The following is an 18713-nucleotide window of genomic DNA, read 5'->3' on the forward strand; positions in this document are numbered from 1 at the left end:
AGTGGCAGGTGCTGCTACTGCTGTTAGCTGCGTGTCCACCCGGTTTACATGATGTCTCTCTGTCCAGACGATCCCGGTTTACATGATGTCTCTCTGTCCAGACAATCCCGGTTTACATGATGTCTCTCCGTCCAGACAATCCCGGTTTACATGATGTCTCTCTGTCCAGACGATCCCGGTTTACATGATGTCTCTGTGTCCAGACGATCCCGGTTTACATGATGTCTCTCTGTCCAGACGATCCCGGTTTACATGATGTCCCGTAGGCTCGGTTATTTGTACGCATCTGTATCCCACGGTGAACGCACTGTGTCCCGGTTCAATCACAACCACAAGCGCGCGTTTATGGATCAGGATGCGATCCGTTAAAAAAAAAAAAGACCGAGTTCATTCATATAGTCGCTGAAACAAGAGAGTCCAGACCGAATAGCAGCGCCTCTCAGGCTCTCACACACTCTGTAAGCCCTCGGTATTAGAGCCAGTGTGGGCTGGGACCGGGGCCCCTCCCTCCCTCTCTCTCTCTTTCTCGCTCTCTCTCTCTCTCTCTCTCTCTCTCTCTCTCTCTCTCTCTCTCTCTCTCTCTCTCTCTCTCTCTCTCTCTCTCTCTCTCTCTCTCTCTCTCTCTCTCTCTCTCTCTCTCTCCCTTTTTAAATTCAAATGATAAAATAATGTTTTTTTTATATTGTATATAAATTGTATTTTTTTATATGTATATTATTATAATATTTTACTACTAGTACTTCTATTCTATTATATTAAAAAGACACATCCATCTGCTTGTTTCACAATTATCGCACTAATAATCTTGAGACAAGCCCCGAAGTGTTGTTATTTCTTTTAAGCAAGGCGAATAATAATTTCTTATTTTTTTTTGTTTCAAGATACAATCTCATTAAATTTTAAGCTCAATACAAATGTACTATTTGGGTTTTTTTTTTTTTTTGCAGTGTAACAACAGTTCATGACGGAAGAAAATAGGTGCGATGGCGCCACCGCCTGGTGATTGTGTGGAAGTGCAGACAAAACAATACTGAACGTATCCTCTGGGCTTCTTTGGTGACGATCCTCTTCAATTATGGCACAAGTGGACAAATAAAAACGAATTCACTTTGTGTGTTTATGAATGTTTTTAGCTAAATGCTTTTCAACAGCTCAGTTTGTGTTTATGAAATGCTTTTCAACAGCTCAGTTTGTGTTTATGAAATGCTTTTCAACAGCTCAGTTTGTGTGTGTTTATGAAATGCTTTTCAACAGCTCAGTTTGTGTTTATGAATGTTAATACCAAAAATACTTTTCAACAGCTCAGTTTGTGTTTATGAATGTTAATAACAAAAATACTTTTCAACAGCTCAGTTTGTGTTTATGAATGTTAATTAATAACAAAAAAAACGTCTCAACAGCTCCGGTTGACACCTTTATTTGTCCTGACTCCTAAGATAATACAGCAGAAGAACAACAATGCATATGAACCCTTGCCCTCCCATAGTCGAGCGGACTGTACACAGAGCAGACTCCGCGGAGGTCCACTGGACTCTTTGAGCTTTCATAGTCGAGCAGATCTCAGCGGACCTCCGCGGTCTATTTCCTACATGTCTCGCGCCAGTTTACTACATTTCCCACAATTCTTTCGCGCTGTTTACACTTCTGTTAATAATGGCGTCAGGTGATGAAGAAGAGCTGCTCTGTTTACTGGCTTTGCGGGATAAAAAGCAGATACGGTGGTACTGTATGTGTCGTACAAATGTCTGTATCTCTGTACTTCAGTTGAAAGTTTCTCCTCAAATTGTGCGTCTATCTGCTCCATTGTTACCACAAGATGGCGATGGCGTCACAGGCTCATCTCTCTCCTCGCGCCACAAATCGCTCGTGCATTTAATGTCACATTTAATGCAGGTGATGAATGAATGAATGAAAACTTTATTTAACAGATTGCAGAATGGGTACAATACAGTACGGCTCAATACATACAATTGTTAAGGGGATGCAGACCTGAGAAAGACGTTTGTCTTGTTTCCATCAGGGTCCCCCATTTTCAATTCATATAGACATTTATGACATACACAACATACATGACATTTATGGCATAGGGACATATAGGTATTTAGTACTGATACATTTGTGACATAACGGTATTCAAATATACAGTACTGTTACCCCTAGATCCTGACAGAGTATATACATATGATGGGGAGGGGACTGTACATTAGGAGGGGGTGGGTGGGTGGGAGGGAAATATACATACGGCGGGGAGGGAATATATACATGCGGTGGTGAGGAGACTGTCTATTAGGAGGTGGTGGGGGTTTTGGGCATTTACGGTGGCCAGTTTCGAATTGCAGCCTCCCGTAGGTGCTCTTTAAGAGCGGTTTTGAATGTGGGCAGGGATTCACATTCCTTTACAGCTTTGGGTAGGGCGTTCCACATTGTTGTGGCATAATTGCGAAACGTGTTTAGTCCCTTGTTTGAGCCGAATCTGGGTTTAACATGATTTGTTGAGCTTCCTCTGGTGTAGTGGTTGTGGTATTCACTGACCTTTGGGAAGTATTTTGACATGTACATGGGCACCCCGGTCGTATAGTGTATCTTGTAGACCAGGCCCATTGCAAGTTGCTGTACTCTGTCGTCTACTCTAAGCCATCCTAGGTTGGCAAAGTGGGCAGGGGTGAGGTGGGTTCTGGGGTTCAGGTCAAGTAGTAGTCTGACCAGTTTGTTTTGTGATGTTTGTAATTTTGTTTTAAGCGCCTTTGAGGTGCTTTGGTACCATGAGGTCATAGTACCCTTGAATGAGTGCTCCTGCCAGAGTCTTCAGGGTATTCTTGTTTACCAGAGAGGAGATCCGGTACAAGAATCTAGTTCGTTGGTTGACTTTTTTTATTACATTGGATGCCATTTTGTCACAGGAAAGATTTGCCTCTAGGATGGAACCCAGGTAGGTAATTTCGTCTTTCCTTGTGACAATATTGTCACCCACTGTAACTGAGAATCCGTCGGTCTTGCTGAGTTTGTTATTTGAACCGAAGAGAATGTTGATAGTCATGTTGATAGTGGACAGACTATGTATATGATGGGATTCAAGTTTGCGTTTATGTTGATCATAGGCATGCTGTCAGAGTATGATATCTTAATCAAACATTCTAGAACATTTGTCGTCACAGATCATGTCCTAATAGAACATAGGCTATGGCATGGTCCATCGTGATATTGTGTGGACTGTTATTACTCTACCGGTACCACCCATTGTGACAACAGCCTTGTGAGTCCCGCACACAAACATGATGGAATTCAAGTTCATGTATTGAAAGGCAGGCTACATCATACATGCAGTGAGATTCATTGTTCTTGTATATGCTCTCGTATTATTGTTTATATAGGCTACCCAATACTGACATCAAAATAGATTGTAGTATGCCTCTAGAAATCATATGCAGCAGGTAGAAAATTGACGGGAGATCCATCGCGATTTGGAATAAAATTGAGGAGAACTTTAATCCCTGGGTATTAATCAAACAACACGGGAAAAGGCATTCATATTACAGCACGGTTATAATGACACACAACCAATGCCAAACAGTGGTCAACGAACGGTCTTTATTAGTATTTTGAGCTGTCCAGGCAGAATTGCAGCAATGGTCTTAGGGAGCCGTTGATATCTGACATCACCGTTTACAAGTCCGCCTTTTATTTATCCCATAATACGCGATAGTGTCTTCTTGGTTCGACAGCCGTGAACAATCTCCGTGGAGTTTCTCAGAGTTCCGCTCGGGTCAGTCCATTATTTCACATCCCATGGGGGGTGTTTCCTCACTTTCATGACCATATATGGATAATCATGCACGAGCATTGACGGTAGAACAAAGTGGTATTCATCAACACGGAGGAGCATAGGACCTGTGTACGCACGGTTGATGAATCCCGATTTTCCTGTGCGTACACTGATTCTACATTCTGTGCTTACGTGTGGAAATAGAACATATTCTACGCACACGTTGATGAATGAGGGCCCCCAGGTGCCCAAGAAGCGGTAAACACCAAAGATAAGTCTGAGGTCTAAATACTAACGTTGTTTTTGGTTATTAAAGGGAAGGATTACCTCAACTCTGAATAGCAGCCTAGGGGGTCAAAGGAAATCCAATTCCACTCTAATTTTTTAATAAAAAATAAAAGGTAAACACATACCTCGCCAAAAGAAAAAAATATTTGGCCCAAATTGCTCACCAATATATCAGAATTTCAATATATCGTCGACTGCAATTGCAGGTACGTCGTGGCAGTTGTGCACTCCCTTGTGAAAGGAGAAACGCTGTTTGGCTTGCAGCCGTCCCTGTTCCTACCCTGCTTCCTATGCCGTCCCTTCTCCTCTTCATCTTGCCCACCTGCTGAGAAAGAAGGGTTGACACACCCTTTTTTTAATATACCCCCATACTAAATACCACAGTGAGTCACTACAGTAGTACACACTGACTGCATAGTAAGACACTGCATTGCATATATAATATAATATATTATACATTATAATCAGGGATGCGTTGCTCATGGGACGGGGTTGCACGACGTGCAACCATGCTTTTGTGAGCAGAAGCGCCTGCACGCACACGCACGGATGTGCATGCGCGTGCACACAGGAATGCGCTGCACTCGACTGATGCGCCAACTCGCTAAGTACCCAGCAGGCTACTTTGCATATCAATAGCGCCAGTCGTCAGGTGTGTTCAAATATGTTCTCAGATACATTCACACAAAACTTGTGAATGAAATGTGTTACATTCCATTCGTAAAAGCAATTAGGCACTGTCTTTATTGATTGATTGATTGAAAACTTTATTAACAGATTGCAGAATGGGTACAGTACAGTACAGTATTGTACCCATTCTGCAATGAATGAATGAATGAATGAAAACTTTATTTAACAGATTGCAGAATGGGTACAATACAGTACGGCTCAATACATACAATTGTTAAGGGGATGCAGACCTGAGAAAGACGTTTGTCTTGTTTCCATCAGGGTCCCCCATTTCAATTCATATAGACATATATGACATACATGACATACAGATAGTCAGTACTGCTACATCTATACATTTATGACATACCAGATTTGCAAATACAGTACTTTTTGTGATACAGAAGGAGTCAAGAAAAGGGAGTATATACATTTGACGTAGAAACTGTACATTGGAGGAGGTTGGGTGGGGGGGGTTGGGTACATTGGGATATTGACAACCATACTGGGTAATTTACATTGGAGGTGGTTGGGGGGGGGGGGGGGGGGGGGGGCGGGGGGCACACTGTATAAACAAGTAACACTGTACATTGAGGGGGGGGGGAGGAGACACTGTACAAACAAACACAATTGTACATTGAACTATTGACAAAACCATACTAGGTAAATGACTGTACATTGGAGGGGGTTGGGTTAGGATATTTACAGGGGCCAGTGTTGAATTGCAGTCTCCCGTAGGTGTCCCTTGAGAGAGGTTTTGAAAGTGGGTAGTGATCCACATTCCTTTACAACTTTGGGTAGGGCGTTCCACATTGATGTGGCATAATTGCGAAACGTGTTTAGTCCCTTATTTGAGCCGAATCTGGGTTTAACATGATTTGTGGAGCTCCCTCTGGTGTTGTGATCGTGGTATTCACTGACCTTTGGGAAGTATTTTGACATGTACATGGGTACCTTGGTCGTGTAGTGTATCTTGTAGACCAGGCCCATTGCAAGTTGTTGTACTCTGTCGTCTACTCTAAGCCATCCTAGGTTGTCAAAGTGGGCAGGGGTGAGGTGGGTTCTAGGAGTAAGGTCAAGCAGTAGTCTGACCAGTTTGTTTTGAGATGTTTGTAATTTTGTTTTTAGCGCCTTTGAGGTGCTTTGGTACCATGAGGTGCAAGCATAGTCGTAGTACCCCTGAATGAGTGCTCCTGCCAGAGTCTTCAGGGTGTTCTTGTTTACCAGAGAGGAGATCCGGTACAAGAATCGAGTTCGTTGGTTGACTTTTTTTATTACATTGGATGCCATTTTGTCACAGGAGAGATTAGCCTCTAGGATGGAACCCAGGTAGGTAATTTCATCTTTCCTTGTGACAATATTGTCACCCACTGTAACTGAGAAGCCGTCGGTCTTGCTGAGTTTGTTATTTGAACCGAAGAGAATGGACTCTGTTTTGCCCATGTGTAATGATAGTTTGTTATCAGCGAGCCATATGCAGATTCTGCCTAGTTCCGAGCTGAGGGTTTTTTCAACCTGTAACTTGTTCTTGTCAGAGACCAGCAGGGCTGAGTCGTCCGCAAACAGGAACAAGTTGCAGTCACAAGCTGACGACATGTCATTTGCATAAATTAGGAACAGTAGCGGTCCTAGTATGCTTCCTTGTGGAACACCACAGCTCACTGTGAGGGGGGGGGATAGAGTACCGTTTACCTCCACCATCTGTTCCCTCCCCTCAAGGTAGGATTGCATCCAGCTCACTGATAGACTATCAAAACCAATTGCTTTTAGCTTGTCAATCAGAATGGAGTGATTGACCGTGTCAAAGGCCTTTTGTAGGTCCAGCATGACCATGCCGCAGTATTTGCCTGCGTCCACCTCTTGTTTGATGTGGTCATTCAAATAGAGAAGGCATGTGTCAGTGGAGTGGGATGTTCTGAAGCCAGATTGGAATTCGTAGATTAGATTTTTTTCCGCTAGGTACTTTTCGACCTGTTCGTAGACTATTGTTCTGCAATCTGTTAATAAAGTTTTCAATCAATCAATCAATCAATCATCAATTGTCTGTATGACATGTAAATGTTGTGAGTGTATAAGGGTTTTTATTGTTGTTTTAATTGTCTGTATGACATGTAAATGTTATGAGTGTATAAGGGTTTTTATTGTTGTTTTAATTGTGTGTATGACATGTAAATGTTGTGAGTGTATAAGTCTGTAACTGTATTTTATGTGTTATGGACCCCAGGAAGAATAGCCCCAGCACTGCTGTGGCTAATGGGGATCCAAATAAACTTAAACTTAAACTTAAACTTAAACTTAAACAGCTCAATACATACAATTGTTAAGGGAATGCAGACCAGAGAAAGACTTTCGTCTTGTTTACATCAGGGTCCCCCATTTTCAATTAATCATAACATATATGACATACACGACATACAGATAGACAGTACTGCTACATCTATACATTTATGACATACCAGATTTGCAAATACAGTACTGTTTGTGATACAAAAAGAGTCCAGAAAAGAGAGTATATACATTTGACGTAGAAACTGTACATTGGAGGAGGTTGGGTAGGTGGGGTGGGGTTCCCTGCTTATGCGAGGGAACATGTATGCGCATGCCCGGGAGCGCGCGTGCACGTGGCGTCATTAGCGTGCGTGCAACCAGTTATGATATCAGCAACGCAACACTGATTATAATATAATAATGTAGTCAGATTTGATCTTTATTTCCTTTTCCTCTGTAAAAGTGTAAAGGCCATATGGGATAATTGCCACATTCACAGGCCATTTTGCTCTTATGTCATGCTCAGGTTGGGATTCCTTTCTGAAACCTGAGCATGACATAAGAGCAAAATTCCTTTTGGAAAAGGAATCCCAACCTGAGCATGGCAATAAGAGCTAAATGGTTTGTGTAAAATGTAAAAAGTGCATGAATGACCACCAGGTGTCAGTATGACACCACAGAAAATTATCTCAAAATGCTTTACATAACCCAATTTCCGTGAACACGTAGCCATTGAAATTCCACGAACCAATCTAATGGGATCGTGGTGTAATGGAGGAATATTTTGTATCGTTCCAAAAATATACAGAGTAGTATTTTTTTTTGTGTATTTATTGGTTTAAAATACAGAGACAGTGCATATTAAGGAACATTTGACTGTAAATATGCCAGTTTAGCCAAGTTGGCTAATTTTCAACTGTAGTCTCTGGGGCAGGTGACATGAGCACAACAATAATTAAAACATAGTACAATAATTAGTAGTCGTAACACAACTCAAGTACATACAACCTACATCATAATAGGCCTGAAAACAATCATGAATCTGAATGAAAAGGTTCTGTCTTGAATATCAAGTAGTTCCACCTATGATCAGGAAGCTGATCGCCTACAGCTTGGAAGTACATGAATCAGCTGGAGGAATGCAGTGCAGACCTCCCCTGAGGGGGGTCATCCCTATGTTCCCCGGGTTCTATGTTCCCCGGGTCCTATGTTCCCCGATTGATTGATTGATTGAAAATTTTATAAATTTTTATAATTTTATTAATTATTAATGTCCGCCTTGTTTCGAACTGGTTAAGCTTAGGCCCTCTTTCGAAGTTGGTTAAGGTTAGAGTTTGGAATCAGGGCTGGTGGTCTGACTATCGCTACCGGGGAACATAGGACCCGGGGAACATAGACATGCTCCCACTCACTGGCGGACTCAGGCGACCAAAAAATAGAAGGTGTGCCCTATTGGTGCTCTTCCAATGGTCTAAACTTGACCATGTGCCCCACGGTTAAATAATATCACGCAAAAGTGCCCTTTTGAGTGAAAGAAATGAGAGGATGTGCCCTATTGGTGCCCCCATGGTTGAAAATGCGCGCTAAAGTGCCCTTTTGAGTGGCGAAAAATAGAAGGTGTGCCCTATTGGTGCTCCTCCAATGGTCTAAACTTGACGATTAAATAATATCACGCAAAAGTGCCCTTTTGAGTGAAAGAAATTAGAGGACGTGCCCTATTGGTGCCCCTCTAATGGTTAAACATGACCATGTGCCCCCACAGTTGAAAACATTGCGTTAAAATGCCCTTTTTGAGTGTTGAAAATGAAAGGACATGCCCATTGGTGCCCTTCCAATGGTCTAAACTTGACCATGTGCCCCACGGCATGGTAAGATGGAGCAACTTCAAACAGAGACCACTGGAAGAGGCTTTCAGGAGGGCAGACGTAGAAGGCCAAGCCAAAAGAGAACAGGAACGACAAAGAAACATGGAGCTAATGACAAGACTGGTAGACATCACATTGTATCTTGCACGGCAAGATGGGGCGTTCCGGGGTCATGATGAAAGTGGTACATCTTTGAACAAAGGGAATTTCCTTGAACTTGTACAGCTACTTGCAAAATATGACTCCACCATCAAAATGCACCTTGATCAAATCAATCACATCCAGTCTCAACAGAAAAAACCACAGACATCACTGTTGTCCTACAAGACACAGAATGACATAATCAGTGCCCTTGCCACCTATGTCAGAAGAGTAATTCTCAAAGAAATGGAAGATTCCAAAATATTCTCCATTCTCTTGGATGAGACAACTGATGTTTCTCATGTCGAACAAGTGTCCTTTGTTGTTCGCTTTGTCCATCAGATGGAAATCAAGGAGAGATTTTTACAAGTTTGTGATGTGAGTGGAACAACAGCAAAATAATTGGAGAATGTTGTGATGACATTCCTTGAGGAGAATGGATTAAAAGTGGAAGACATCAGGGGCCAAGGCTACGATGGAGCCGCAAATATGAGCGGAAGCTACAACGGTCTGCAGTCGCGAATTCAGAGCCACAATGAGAAAGCTTTATACGTGCACTGCCATGCCCACTGTCTCAACCTGGTCTTGGTGGTGAGTGCCAAATCAAGCCAGCATTTTGTTCGGTTTTTCAATTTAGTTGAAAATCTGTACACTTTCATATCCAGATCTCAAAACGCCACGCTGCGTTTGTGAAAATGCAACAGACCATGTACCCTGGCCAAAGACTCTGTGAACTGAAGAGGCTGTCTGACACACGGTGGGCGTGTAGAGAAGATGCTCTAAGATCCCTGAAGAAGGTCCTTTCTGCTGTGGTGAAGCTGCTTCAGAACATGGCTGATAAGGATCCACCAGACTCTGTAGCAGGTGATGCCCAGATGCTCTTGCGTAGCATAGATTTTGAATTTATGCTATGCATGGAGATTGCCACACCTGTCTTCAATGAGACTGCCATCGCATCTGCTTCACTTCAGAGAAAATACCTTGACTTGTCAGCATCATACACCATTGTGGAGGGAGTCATACAAAGAGTGAAAGCAATGAGGAAGGATGAGGAGTTCAAGGTCCTTTTCTCAAAAGCAAAAGGGCAAGCAGAGGCAGCAGGCATTGAGGTGCCAGAAGAAATACCTGGACAAACAAGACGCAGGAAGGTACCTCAAAGGTACAGGTATAGCTCTCAATCTGCTACGGAAGACTACCAAGTCCAAGACTTGGAGGAGCACTACCGGGGAAATGTGTTCTTTACCTTTCTTGACATACTCTCCCATGAGCTACACCGAAGATTCAAAGGGAAGGATGACACGCCTACTGGGTCAATCCTATCAGGGCTTCACTGCCTTACCATCTCAAGTCACTGGAAGGGCATGACAAACGACACAGCTGCTGTATCTGTCAGAGATGTGTGCCAGTTTTATGATGTAGAGGAAGAGAATGCTGTCACCGAACTCAAGGTATTCCACTCTTCATATGCTCTCCCCTCCAACAATGTCAAAGCTGCGCTTAAGTGCCTTAAAGACAATGATGTGGAATCTGTTTTCCCAAATATAACCATGCTCCTCAAAACATATGCTACAATACCAGTGACAACTGCTTCAGTAGAGCGATCATTCTCTAAACTGAAGCTGATCAAAACCCAGCTCAGAAACCGATGTGGGGAAAAAAGGCTCTCTGATCTTATGCTGCTTTCAATTGAGAGGGATATCCCAATTGATCATAATGAGGTCATTGACATATATAAACAGAGGACCAAAAGACGAATTCTGCTATGACTCCCCCACCCACCATCTCCCTTCCATTGCAGCAATGGAGAGCCAGCACATACAAATCTGTCCATGAAAATAACCAACATATTTTCATTAGAGGTGATAGAGGAGAGGACAGAGGATGGCAGGAGGGAGGAGTCAGGTGGTACAATATAGTAAGTTTAATGGAGAGAATGGGGAAGATAGGGAGGGGGAGGGAGAGAAAGAGGGGGAGAGAATCAGAGGACAGGAGGAGAGGACAGGATGAGAGAAGGAGAGTAAAGGACAGGAGGAGAGAAGGAGAGGAGAGGACAGGAGGAGAGAAGGAGAGGACAGAAGGAGTGGACAGGAGGAGAGAAGGGGAGTACAGGAGGAGAGAAGGGGAGTATAGGAGGAGAGAAGGGGAGTACAGGAGGAGAGTAGGGGAGTATAGGAGGAGAGAAGGGGAGGAGAGAATGAGAGGAGAGGGGGAGTACAGGAGGAGAGGACATGAGGAGAGAGAAAGGAAGAAGCTCAACGGCACTCGAATTAACTTTAACTGTTAAACTGTTTTATGAAATAAAAATGTTAAAGGTGTATTGTTCCCTGTGTGTTTTTATCATAGAGGTGTGGTTATACTATTAATCTGGATTGTCTATGTTGTTCTAATGTTAATATTAATCAAGGATGAAGACTATTTCATCATACATGACGCATCATAGCTTTTTGCTTACTGATGGGGTCCCATGTTGTGCAGTAGGTGCCCTTTTTTTATTTTCGCCCCTGCCCTTCAAACAGCCTGAGTCCGCCACTGTTTAAAAGCATCCCATTTGCTGCTCGTCTGGTATTAAAAAAGCAAGTATAAAAGGACAGAAGTCTGGAGATATATAAGGGCAGCTTACCTAGCAATGACTTAAGGATAAAAATCAACATGTGTGATTGTCTTCTTTGGTACAGAGAGGACCATCCTAAGGACTGATACAAAGTGCAGTGGTGGGTGCGAGAGCCTTTCAGCCCATTACTGTGCTGCACTCCATGTCCCCTACCACTGCACTTTACTGTCTTATTGTTGTCTCACTGTTCTGTCCTGTTTTGCACTTATTTATTTATCATTATTATTATTATGTTGTTCCTATTTGTGAAAAAATCAATCATGCACTGAAACGTCAAATCACGTTCCATTTGTACCTGTACAATATGGTGAATAAAGTAATCTGAATCTGAATCTGAATCTGATCTGAATCTGAAACAATGTTCATCAAAGTGTTGAGTGCTACACTGTAGGTTAGTATATTAGGACAAGTGCATGACAGTAAGGTTAGTTAGGGTTAGAGTTCTTTTTTTTTCATTTTTTCATTTCAGATAATGGTTGAAGAAGTGCGTCTTTAGTCGACGGCGAAAGATTGGACGTGTTTCGGCTGTCCTAACTGGGGTGGGCAGTTCATTCCACCATTGTGGGGCAAGGACTGAGAAAAGGCGGCTTCTCCTTGATGACCCTCCCAGAGCTCGGATAGGAGTGGGTCTGAGGCGGCCAGAAGATGGGGGTCCCTGAAACACAGTGTTCTCAGGTGGGGGTCCCTGAAACAAGGTCTTCTCAGGTGGGGGTCCCTGAAACAAAGTCTTCTCAGATGGGGGTCCCTGAAACAAGGTCTCAGATGGGGGTCCCTGAAACACAGTGTTCTCAGGTGGGGGTCCCTGAAACAAGGTCTTCTCAGGTGGGGGTCCCTGAAACAAAGTCTTCTCAGATGGGGGTCCCTGAAACAAGATCTCAGATGGGGGTCCCTGAAACAAAGTCTTCTCAGATGGGGGTCCCTGAAACAAAGTCTTCTCAGATGGGGGTCCCTGAAACAAAGTCTTCTCGGGTGGGGGTCCCTGAAACAAGGTCTTCTCAGATGGGGGTCCCTGAAACAAAGTCTTCTCAGATGGGGGTCCCTGAAACAAAGTTCTCGGGTGGGGGTCCCTGAAACAAGGTCTTCTCAGATGGGGGTCCCTGAAACAATGTCTTCTCAGGTGGGGGTCCCTGAAACACAGTCTTCTCAGGTGGGGGTCCCTGAAACAAGGTCTTCTCAGATGGGGGTCCCTGAAACACAGTCTTCTCAGGTGGGGGTCCCTGAAACAAAGTCTTCTCAGATGGGGTCCCTGAAACAAGGTCTTCTCAGATGGGGGTCCCTGAAACACAGTCTTCTCAGATGGGGGTCCCTGAAACACAGTCTTCTCAGATGGGGGTCCCTGAAACACAGTCTTCTCAGATGGGGTCCCTGAAACACAGTCTTCTCAGATGGGGGTCCCTGAAACAAGGTCTTCTCAGATGGGGGTCCCTGAAACAAGGTCTTCTCAGGTGGGGGTCCCTGAAACACAGTCTTCTCAGATGGGGGTCCCTGAAACACAGTCTTCTCAGATGGGGGTCCCTGAAACAAAGTCTTCTCAGATGGGGGTCCCTGAAACAAAGTCTTCTCAGATGGGGGTCCCTGAAACACAGTCTTCTCAGATGGGGGTCCCTGAAACACAGTCTTCTCAATTGCACACAGCACACACACGCACACACTCACTTAAACAAACAACACACTGCAGCACCCACTCTCCACACTTTAGATCACACAAACACACTTTATATTTATTGGTAAAGGATTTGCACTACAACTCGTACACCTTACTGTAAATTGTACCTAAATTGTACCTCATCCCATTTCTGCTTTGCACTATATAGTATTGTATATTAGTACACTGCATAGTATATTGTTATATGGTAACTCAGTTACGTCTATTATGCATCGAACATTGTACATATGTCTATACTGAACACTGTGACCTCATTTTTTACTACTAATTTACATGCTATACTATGTTATTTTATTTCATACTTATCTTGTCTTGCACAGTCTCTGGAGCGTAACAGTAAGAAGCATTTTGTATAAAAGTATTCTGTACTTCTGTATGACAACTATTAAAGAAACTTGAAACTTGAGATGGGGTCCCTGAAACACAGTCTTCTCAGATGGGGGTCCCTGAAACACAGTCTTCTCAGGTGGGGTCCCTGAAACACAGTCTTCTCAGATGGGGGTCCCTGAAACACAGTCTTCTCAGGTGGGGGTCCCTGAAACACAGTCTTCTCAGGTGGGGGTCCCTGAAACACAGTCTTCTCAGATGGGGGTCCCTGAAACACAGTCTTCTCAGATGGGGGTCCCTGAAACAAAGTCTTCTCAGGTGGGGTCCCTGAAACACAGTCTTCTCAGATGGGGGTCCCTGAAACACAGTCTTCTCAGATGGGGGTCCCTGACGTGAAACGTTTTGAGATGCCCCGCTGTCTTCATGCTGCCGTGGGGCATTTAATTACAACGTGTCGTCTGTTCCTGGAGTTCTCTGAGGCTTCTCTCCAGTTGGACCGCCATGGAGCTCAGCTTCGCAGCTCTCAGCATCTCTGGGACCCTCCTCAGCCGGTCCCCCGGAGCCCGGGCCAGCCACGCTCCGATCACACCCAGGAGAACACCTCTCTCCCTGGGGAGACTTTCATCACAGTGGTGCCTCTCCTCCCTGGTCCCTGTCCTCAGTATGTTCCTGGTGGAGAGAGAGAGAGAGAGAGAGAGAGAGAGAGAGAGAGTTATTCATACGTGAATTGTTTATTTATGAATAGAAAAGAAAAGAGAGGAGAGGTGAGAGAAGAGAGGAGAAGAGAGGAGAAGAAGTGAGAGAAGAGATGAGAGGTGAGGAGAAGAGAGAGGAGAGGAGAAGAGAGAAGAGGAGAGGTGAGGAAAGTAGAATGGAGGAGAGAAGAGAGGAGAAGAGAGAATAAGAGAGGAGAGGAGAAAAGAGAAGAGGAGAGGTGAAGAGAGTAGAATAGAGGAGAGAAAAGAGGAGACGAGAGAATAAGAGAGGAGAGGAGAAAGGGATAGAAGAGGAGAGGATAGGAGAAGAGAGAAGAGGTGAGGTGAGGAGAGTAGAATAGAGGAGAGAAGAGAGACGAAGAGAGACAAAGAGAGAGGAGAAGAAAGAATAAGAGAGGAGAGGAGAAAAGGAGAGAATAGGAGAGGAGAAGAGAGAATGAGAGAGGAGAGGAGAAAATGAGAGGAGAAAAGGAGAGAAGAGGAGAGGAGAAGAGAGAATAAGAGAGGAGAGAAGAAAAGGAGAGAAGAGGAGAGGAGAAGAGAGACGAGGAGAGGAGATACAAAGGGAACAAAAGAGAACAGGGCAGCATGAAAAGAGAACAGGGCAGCATGGGAGAGAGAAGTTGGAAGGAGACTGTGAGGAGGAGGAGGAGGAAGAGGAGGAGAGAGCAGAGCAGATATGAGGAGGAAACTGGAGTGAGGTTTCTGCACCTAATGTTTCCAATAGAAAAACAGAGTAGAATTCAAAGTGTAGTAGAGTGAGTAGCAGAGGAGCGACGCAGTGCAGTGTGTCGTTCTACCTGGAGATGAACCTCTTCATCTTTGCTACACGCATCCTGTGAAGAGCAAAGAACCCTGGGAGGAACGTCCTGAGCAAGCTCGCCTCGCCTGAGGAGTGAGAGACAGAGAGAGAGAGAGAGAGAGAGAGAGAGAGAGAGAGAGAGAGAGAGAGAGCACATGGTGTTTGGAGTCCTTCTTTAGCACTAAATGTCCATAACGAATATTCTCGGGTTATGGGTTGAATGCCCATAACGAGAATATTCGTTTTTTTTTTTATTAGCGATCTGAATTCATATTTCATCAACCGAGTCTACCGTTGGTAATTGAGCCACCCCAGGCGCTCAGATGTGAAAAAAGCGCCCCCTATCGTCTCCCAGATGGTAATTCGCCCTTTTGGATTGGACTCAATGAAAATGCGTGAGAAAAAGAAACCCGGACTCCACATTTTACTTCTCACGCATGTAACCGGGGCCGATCAGCTTCATGCTGGACCATCAGCACAGCGTTGTTACTGTGTTTTACAGTATACGCGTGGGATCAATAAAAGGATCGATTTTTGGAATGGCTATCAGGAATTGGAATAATCCATTTGGATACCATCTGATCTCAGGTAAGGAATCTATTTTACCAGTCTTAGGATAATCAGACCCGTTTTCACGGAGATATAAGCTTTTCCCCTATAATGTGATATGGCTGTTTGACTGTAAGAGCGATCAAGAACTGAGATAATCGATTTTCAGCGTGCGGCACCAGCGTGCACACGTACACATATACTATCGATAATCTAGCGTTTATTTGAAAACGATTCATAAATAGGCCGAAAAATGACAACGTTCTAGAATATTCCAGTAAAGGGCGATTATCATGGAATCTCTTATTTTTTCCGTGAAAACGAGGGCTTTTCAAAATGCTATAAAACGGAAATGAACCGATAAAAAAACAATCCGCTTCGCCAATGTTGACTGGAAATGGGTCATTGATAATGCGACGGGCAGATTAGACACATAGCCATAATTTAAAACATAGATTAGGCGATATTAACGTTAACATTGAAGCGGATGGGTACGACTGGAGCAAGATGGCGGACGACACGCATGCGAGTAGCTCCGTGAGAATTGAAGTTTTACTACAGCCCATTTGACTTGGCTCGAACTGAAAGTAATACTTTATGTTCTCTGAATAAATAGACGACATTATCAGACATTTGGTATGGCTAAAAAACCAGCAACAAGATACGGGCGAAAGACAGAGATTGAAGAGGTAGAGGAAACGGAGATGGCGGAACCAACAGAGCTGACGCCAGCGATAATGAAGGAGCTGATTACCTCTACAATTCGTGCCGAGGTAGCTTCCCTCCGTACAGAATTCATGTCCGAGCTCCGCACCTCCCTCTCGGTCCTCCAGGCCTCGATATCCACACAGACGCAGAAAATACAGCTTGTGGAGACTTCACTGGCGGATGTAGACGAGAGACTGACCACAGTAGAGACACTGTGTGCATCCTTAAGCGAAAATATCAACCTACGACTCAAACTGGATGACCTCGAAAACCGTTCACGCAGGCAGAACGTAAAAATAATTGGAATCCCTGAAGGAATCGAGGGGCAGAACTCCATTACATTCATGTCCGCCTTTTTCGCGGAGCTGTTCGGTGAAGAGGCCTTCGACAAGCCGGTAGTTCTAGACCGCGCACATCGCTTGATGGCACCCAAACCGCACCAGAAGGCCCCTCCTAGACACATGCTAGTACGGTTCCATTATTCCCAGACGAAGGAGCTGGTCATGCGGCTCTCGCGTGAGCGGGGACGGCTAACATTCAGGGGCTCCACGGTACATATTTTCCCGGATATTTCTGCGGACCTATCCAGACGCAGAGGGGCATACAAAGACATCAAGAATCTGCTCCGCGAGGCCAACATCAGATACGGCTTGCTTTACCCGGCTAAGCTGCGCCTGTCATTCGGTGGGGACGGCTACACATTTGACTCTTCAGAGCTGGCAGCTGATTTCTACAAAAAAAAATCCTGCCTACACTAAAGGACTAACAACGCATGGATATGATACACATCAGTGGACTCGGGTTTTTTCTTCCCGCACACCCCCGGCTGAAGTGGATCTGAACATTCTGGCTGACCGGTAATGTTCTTCACGGTCCTAGCAATTAGCTAGACCGTTATTATTACTACTATTATTATTATGATTTATTTTACTTGCATTCGTCTACTATCAGGGGAGCCACTACTTTTTTGTAATTTTTCGCATTGGGATTACCTAGGAGGTAATGGAACACTATGTAAAAAACAATCCGTTATTGCTCCTATTATATACCGTTGCCGATAAATCCGGCCTACACTAAAGGACTAACAACGCATGGATATGATACACATCAGTGGACTCGGGTCTCTCCTCCCGCACACCCCCGGCTGAAGTGGATCTGTGTTATGGTTTGTAACCGACCCCAATCGCACAACACAAGACAGGTATGAGGGTAAGCCAAGAAACGGGCATTTATTGAAACAAAGGGAAACCGGCACTGTCCCTTTAAGGGAGAAACACAAAATACTGGAAATAACAAGAGGGGAAGGAACAGGCTAAGGGAACGCTAGGGGAAGGTTAAGGGAAACACTAAGGGAAGGCTAAGGGAACGCTAGGGGAAGGTTGGAAGAAACAGGGAGGAACTAGGAGGACCGGACGGGAGGACTAGGAGGAACTAGAGAGGGGAGAACTAGGGACAGAGGGACAGGTACTGGGGGACATAGGGAACAGGTTCTGGGGAACAGAGGGCCAGGTTCTGGTGACAGAGGGACAGAGGCCCGCGGAGGCGGGCTGGGGACGAGGAGGACTAGAAAGGGGAGAACAGGGACAGAGGCCCGCGGAGGCGGGCTGGGGACAGGGAGGACTGGGAGGACTGGTGGGAAACATCAGGGCCGCTCTGCAGAACTCTCGGCAGATCTCCGAGGTGGGTAACGGCGGCCGAGAGGGAGAGAGGAGAGGGTTAAAGTACAAAAGGGAAAACAGAGCAGATGCAGGAGAGGTGACTAGTCCAAATACAAAAGTTATCAAAGTAAAAACTATCTTCGTGTAAAATACACAAAGAGCAAAGTTCCAAAAACAATCCAAAAGTGAATACTATCTTCGGTGTGAACAAACACACAGTGGGAGATGTAACGTCCAAAATAATATCCCAGTGAAAACAAACAGAGGCACACGCTGGGTGAGTGACTGTCTGATTAAAAAGGTGGTTATCTTCAGTGTTAAGAAACACACGAAAACGGAGATGATCAAGACAGTCAAATAAACTCACCCAGACGTAATGCGTATAATGCGTAAAGGAGCTGGAACAGCAGCGGGGCGAGGGCGTCGCCACCGGGGAGCCGGCTGTCCGAGCCGAGGTCAGAGTGGTGCTGGAACAGGCAGCGGGGCGAGAGCGTCGCCACCGGGGAGCCGGCTGTCCGAGCCGAGGTCAGAGTGGTGCGCCACTGCTTGGAGTGCGCGCCGGAACCGAGAGACGCATCTGGGGTGCGTCTGCGTGGAGGAGTGTGCCAAGCTTGGAGGTCTGGATGATGCGCGTCTGTGCGCTGGTACGGAGGAGCGTGCCAAGCTCGAAGGTCTGGAAGAT

General features: G+C 44.9%; 1 protein-coding gene across 1 annotated transcript in view; it reads right to left on the bottom strand.

The window, feature by feature from the left end:
• Nucleotides 1-13687: 13687 nt before the first annotated feature.
• LOC311246649 (tumor necrosis factor receptor superfamily member 6B-like) overlaps nucleotides 13688-18713 on the bottom strand; it is a 37437-nt gene continuing 32411 nt past the window's right edge. Inside the window, exons 4-5 of the mRNA XM_084336818.1 lie at nucleotides 15115-15202; nucleotides 13688-14267 (exon numbers count right to left, since the gene is read on the bottom strand). Of these exons, the coding sequence (XP_084192944.1) occupies nucleotides 14039-14267; nucleotides 15115-15202 (317 nt within the window). The 3' untranslated portion in view covers nucleotides 13688-14038. The remainder of the gene's footprint in view (nucleotides 14268-15114; nucleotides 15203-18713) is intronic.

Source organism: Notolepis coatsorum (genome assembly GCF_963971535.1).
Source record: "Notolepis coatsorum genome assembly, chromosome: 19".
NCBI lineage: Eukaryota > Metazoa > Chordata > Actinopteri > Aulopiformes > Paralepididae > Notolepis > Notolepis coatsorum.